This window comes from Drosophila santomea, chromosome 2L (genome assembly GCF_016746245.2).
Source record: "Drosophila santomea strain STO CAGO 1482 chromosome 2L, Prin_Dsan_1.1, whole genome shotgun sequence".
In the NCBI taxonomy this organism is placed as follows: domain Eukaryota; kingdom Metazoa; phylum Arthropoda; class Insecta; order Diptera; family Drosophilidae; genus Drosophila; species Drosophila santomea.
This window is the reverse complement of record NC_053016.2, coordinates 22,228,818-22,234,962: the sequence shown is the minus strand read 5'-3', so window position 1 is coordinate 22,234,962 and position 6,145 is coordinate 22,228,818. Positions and strand designations below refer to the sequence as shown.

At 42.0% G+C, this 6,145-nt stretch overlaps 1 protein-coding gene across 1 annotated transcript; it reads right to left on the bottom strand.

Moving 5' to 3' along the window:
• Positions 1-2,549: 2,549 nt before the first annotated feature.
• On the bottom strand, positions 2,550-3,712 carry LOC122756474 (craniofacial development protein 2-like). The gene is made up of 2 exons (XM_044006291.1): positions 3,281-3,712; positions 2,550-3,221 (listed from the first exon to the last, which is right to left on the bottom strand). The coding sequence occupies exons 1-2, from the start codon at positions 3,710-3,712 to the stop codon at positions 2,550-2,552; spliced, it is 1,104 nt and encodes a 367-aa protein (XP_043862226.1).
• Positions 3,713-6,145: the final 2,433 nt, after the last annotated feature.

Sequence of the window (6,145 nt, the reverse complement as noted above, 5' to 3'; positions counted from 1 at the left end):
CTAGGAGTTGTCTTCGAACTGGTCGATGGCAAAACTGCTTTCGGAGTGGGAGTCGCGGTTTTGACCCTGGGACTAACGGACTTGGGTGCTGGCTTACCGCGAGTGGATAGCGGAGATTGCGGGTTGAACTTTTGTTCTTTTCCAGGTGCGGGTGTCTTTTTCTTGTCTCCCTCTAGGGGCATGCTCAGCTGTGCCCTAGGAGAAGGAAGTCAAGAAGGCCTGCCCGCCGCAAAAAATGTGGAATCGAAAAAGAACCAGACACAGAGAGCACCCAAATCTGGATGGACAAAGACTCCCGTCGGAATTCGGGAGAAAGTTGCAATTGGGATCTGGAAACAATAGCTCAAATTTATAAAAAAAAACTATGAATTGCAATTTCTAGAAAAATAGCTAAAAAAAGCTACCAGCTGGAGTCTGGATAATAGCCAATGATTTATAAAAAATCGCTACCGACTGGAAATCCCGAAAAAAAATAGCTAATATATAGAAAATAGCTATAAATTGGAATTTATGGAAAAAATAGCTAAATAATAGCTACCAGATGCAGTCTGGGTAATAGCCAATAATTTATAAAAAATCGCTACTGACTTGAGATCCCGAAAAAAATAGCTAATATATAGAAAATAGCTATAAATTCGAATTTATGGAAAAACAATAGCTAAAAAATAGCTAACAGATGGAGTCTGGGTAATAGCCAATAATTTATAAAAAATCGCTACCGACTTGAGATCCCGAAAAAAAAGCTAATATATAGAAAATAGCTATAAATTTGAATTTGTGGAAAAATAGCTAAATAATAGCTACCGAATAGAGTTCGGATGATAGCTAATAATTTATAAAAATAGCTACCGGATTTAGGACCACAACGAAAAGTCGCGACAAACGGATGCGAAACATAAACAAAAAACCAACAAACACGCCAAAAAGCCAAGTTGGGAGGCTGATAAATTTGGGTGGAACTGATAAATAATTATTTTAATTTAGGAACCAGAAATAGGAGCCAGAAATAGCTTGTAAAAAATTATTATTTGGCTTAAATAATTATTAAATAATCGGGTCAGTTTTTTCTTAAATTTTGTCGACGGACTTATTTATTTTATTTTATGTTTCGATTATAGGGTATTCTCTCGTCGCTATGCGCCGGTTTTTGTCAGGGCAATAAAGAACAAAGAGGAGACGAAAGAACTTGCACTTGGCAAGCCTATGTAAGTCGCGACTGTGTGTATGTATGTATGTATTATTTGGAGTTTAAACATATATATGTAATGTAATAACGGAAGAAAAAGTCAGATTTTATTTTATTCTGTATGTCGAGATTTGTGTTTTATTTTGAGCCAAGAGATAAAATTTGTTTTCAGTTCGGATTCGATATTATTTATTATTTTTTTTGAAATATGTTTTATTTGTGTATTAAACTGGTTAAATATATGGAGTGATTTTTATATATGTATGGAGATGTAAATTTTATTGGAATATGTATATGTATATTTATATGAATATGTATATTTATATGTGTATGGATATATATGTATGGATATGTATTTATGGGTATGTATAATTTTATGTGTATGTAAAATTTTGCTAAATACGTATATGTATATTTGATTTAATTTATTTGAATTTGTGGTTTGTATTTTATATTGAGGCAAAAAACAGCAGTTTAGCAGCGGACGATAATAGTGAATTTTGGACAGTGTTTTTAAAAAATGTATATATACATATGTATATGCGCTTGGATACCAGCGGATCACCGTGAGACGAAGTAGGGGGCCGGTATTGGCAAAGTGCTTTTTTATGCACTTAAAAAAGAAGTAATCACGGTGGCTGGGCGCATGTACTTATATATTTTCACTTAATTTTCACTTTTCACTTGATTCGGATGAACGGAAAGAATAACGCCGTTGGAAAAAAACGAAAATGGCGACCACGGACGGAATAGGATATAAAGCCGTACTTATCTTGATTTTTTCCGCAAGGAGCGCTGGCAGGATCACGATGTGTCGCGGACTCGAAGGACCATGAAATGGAGTGGGCGGATTTGGTGTCCAAGATAAGTTGACTTCTGACTGGTTGTTGTTGTTGTGGTGGCTGCTGCTGATCAGTCCCTCCAGAAATGAAAAGTCACGGGCTCGACTTCAATTTTGCACTTTATTACAGCACTTGTAAATTAAGACTGACTTAAAACTAACATTTTGAGTACCGCGGGACCGCGGAGTGGTGAATAGAGCGAGAGGAGAGAGGGAGAGCGCGAGGAGAGAAGGAGAGCGCGAGCAGCGGTGCTTGCGAGCCGTGGAGGAGCTTTACACTGCTTACGCTGCCGCTCAGTTGTTTGCGCCCTTCTGGCGTGAACAATCCTGGAGGCGTTCGTTCAGCAGTGTAGCTAGGAATTTATAGCTAGTGTTGAGCAGTGTTATCCCTCTCCAGTTAATGCAGTCGCTAAGGTCGCCTTTATTGGGGAGCTTCACGATGATTCCGCTTTTCCAGGAGTCAGGTACAGTCTCGCCCTCCCATATGCGTTCCAAATGTGGATGCAGCGTATCAGCCATCAGCTAAGTGTCAACTTGAAGCAGTTTGGCTGGTATGTTGTCCTCGCCGGCTGCCCTGTTGCGCTTTAGCTTCTTTATTGCATTCACAGTCTCTCTTACATGCGGGCGTGTAGAGGGTATCCTGATATTCCCACTTGGTGGCGCAATGCTTCTATAGTCCGGAGCCACGTTTGGTGATGTGGTGTGGCTAATTCCCATGAAGTGTTGGCGCCATCTCCGGATTTGTGCATCATCATTGGATAAGAGGTTGCCTTCTAGGATTCTGACTTGCTGGTTCCGCCTGTGGTGGGTTCCGGTAATACGTGCAATCTGCTGGTATAACGAGCGCATGTTGTTCTGCGTCTGTCGCAAGTCTCGATTGTCCTTTCTGGCCGCTCTTTTCACAGCTCTGCACAGTTCGCGATATTCATCACGATTCTGCGTAAGCTGGTCAGCCAGAGGCTTCTGATTACTCCTCCTTCTAATCAGGTCCCAGGTCCCTTCATATATCCAGTCTGCTCTTCCACGTTGGAGCCCAATTATTTTCTCAGCTGCGGTCCTTAGCTGACTGTAGGTGCGCTCCCATGGGTGTTCTTCTAGGGGGATCAGTTGTTCCCGCAATGTGGACGTCATTCTCGTCCTCAGAGTGCAGGCGCTCAGGAGGAGCAGGTTCAGGGGGGCGCTCTTCGGTGTTGGCTGTTATTAGTGTTCCTTGAGTAGTTGCGGTTCAACTTTATTTCAAGTTCTCCAATGACCAACTCATGATCACTGTCTACGTCCAGTAGTGAGTGTCTCCATTTCCTGCTAATGCAAATGTGGTCTATCTGATTGCGCGTGCTACCACTAGAAGATGTCCAGGAGTATTTGTGGACATCTTTGTGTGGGAATATTGTGCCGCCGATGACCAGTTGGAATAGCTGGCAGAGTTCCACTAATCTCTCTTCGTTGTCATTGCGAGTCCCAGTTCCATGTTGGCCCATGACAGATCTTAGTCCGGTGTTGTTGGGGCCTACTTTCGCATCAAAGTCACCCATGAGGATGTTAATGTCACCTTGCCGCGTCTTGCTGAGGGTTGCTGTGAGGGCAGTGTAGAAGTCGTCCTTGGTGTCATCTTTGGCGTCTTCCGTCGGGGCATAGCATTGTATGATGTTTATATGTCTAGCTCTACATCTGAATCTGGCTGTCATGAGTCTATCAGAAATGGGTTCCCAGGAGTGCAGTGTCTTTTGTAAGTGCTTGGACACATAAATCCCCACCCCGTATCTGCTGCCGTCATTGTTGCCACTGTGTAGGACTAGATTGCTATTTGATATTGTTGTTTCCCCACTGCCAGACCACCTCATCTCACTGATTCCAGCTATTGCAATATGGAGTCTCTCCATCTGCGCCTCGAACTGTGCTAGGTTAGATGGTTCTCTCAGAGTTCTAACGTTCCATTGTCCAATTCGTGTCCGTTTTGATATGCCTATGGTCGTCATCAAATTTGGGGGGCCGTTTATGTTTAATTCTCTCGTTTCTGTTTCGGTAATAGGTTTGAGTTTTTCGACCAGATGCGGCTTATCCCAGTGGTGGGGCTGCCACCTTACGTCATCACTACGAGGCCCCCTATAGCCGTTGCCTATAGCGACAGTTTTATTTCTTACAAAATTTAAAATCCTTAAATCAACAAATATAAATTATATATACACTTTCAAATATATAAATATCCCACCAATTATTAGAACGGTATTTATAAGTCTATACATAGCCTTTTTTTCTCTGCTCTGATTTTTTCGTCTCTCATCTCTCACTCTCATTTTCGGTCACTGCTCTGAACTACTTCGAAAAAAAAACAACAAAAATGAGCTTCGAACATAAGCGCAGCAAAGCCACGACAAAATTCGGCTTGACTTCGGTGTTTGAAACTTTGCTAAAAAAGGCCTCTGAGATTTATTTTTGTTTTTTCGAACTCTCGCAACGAAAAATACGGGCGAGGAATTTTTGTATTGAAGGGAATGTTCAGAGGTGCTGTTTTACATTTAATATAGAGGTAAAATAGTAAAATTATAGCTTATACTAACAAGAGGATTACTAATTTATTTCTATAGATTGTGCGGTGTTAAAACTCCGCACAAATGCAAATGTTAATGTTGCCAGTTATGCAACCAGTGAACGCATAATAACGGCAGTGCGAAACCGAAGAGTCTCAGAAAGAGAGTTTGGAGAAAAGTGGTTGGAGGGAGAGAATATGGAGAGCGATAGAGAGACGGCACAAACTGGAGCAGGATAGCAAGACAACAGTAAGCATGGACGTGCCAGGTTAAGGAGAGCAACGGTATCAAGCTGGGCTTTGGACCATACCAAGCTGGACTTTGGATAACGGTCCAACAGTAAAACCGTGGACTCTGGGTCCTGAGATTGGAGAAAATAAGCAATAACCATTAAAGGAGGCCTATATGAGCAGGCTGAACGCAGGAGGCTGGACAGTGAGGGAGAACGGGGATACAGGAACCGAGCAGGCGTGGTACCGGCGCCACCAGTCAGAGCAGACGTGGGGTTGTCGTGTTGTTGTTTCACCAGACGATTGCCTTGGGGACCGCACCCGTTAGTTTCCGTGAGTCCGCATACGACGGTAATCCTTAGACCAAGTGTCGGGCACCCAGCGACAAGGTCCGCACCATCTACGACGACGAGAGCGGCGCAAAAGCATAAAGAAAGCCGCTGAGCAGACCATCCTGGAACGTCCGCACCAGCTAGAGGATGGGTTAGAGTGGAACGTCCGCTTTTCACTTGGCGTCTTGCTAGGGACTGCGCAATAAGCCGGCGATTGCGCGGAGCCCTGGTGGAACTAAAAAGGCCTCTGGCCTGACCGGACGGGACAAAACAAGGGTCAGGAGCTTGCGGCTATAAAGGCGTTGCATTGAGAGCCCAGCACTTGTTCACCCTAGTCTAAGAAAGATGACGCTTCCCCAAGCCCACAGCCCATCTCCTCCCTACCAATCACGCGTGGGCGCGGCAGTACCTGGCGAGCGACTACGTCCACGACGGGAAAGCAGAACCATTACGGGGAATCGAATTTCAGTGTGAAAAGAAGTCAAAATAAAGATAATGGAAACGAGAACTGCTATGTGTTCTTATTGGTAACCGGGTGATCACGTTTAATATATTCTTCTGAGCTAGCCGCACGTATCTCGTAGCGAGCAGACCACAAAAATCAGTTCCTTTGAAGATTGTAAAATTTTTATTATTTAGCATAATCATTTCTTTTATTTCTATGTGTGAAATTGGTTTTATAATTTTGTTATTTTCAATAACAATTTCTTGATTGTTACAATTTTTATAATGTTTTTTTTTTCGAGCCATATTTCAATTTATAGGTATATTATGCTAGTTTATTGAATGTAAAATGGTGGGAAAGTAAAATTTGGTGTTTTTGGGTTTGATCATATTCAATTGTCTATTTAATGGTCTTTGCCAATATTATTTGTTTGTGTATTTAAAAAATGATTATTGTGTATATAAAATTTGCCTTCTATTTTTTCATTAACAATTTGCGTTTTTTTTTTTTTTTTTGGTTAATGGGGGATAGGAAAAGAAGGCTGTCCAATTGTACTTGTGGAAATATGAAACATCAAGAAGTT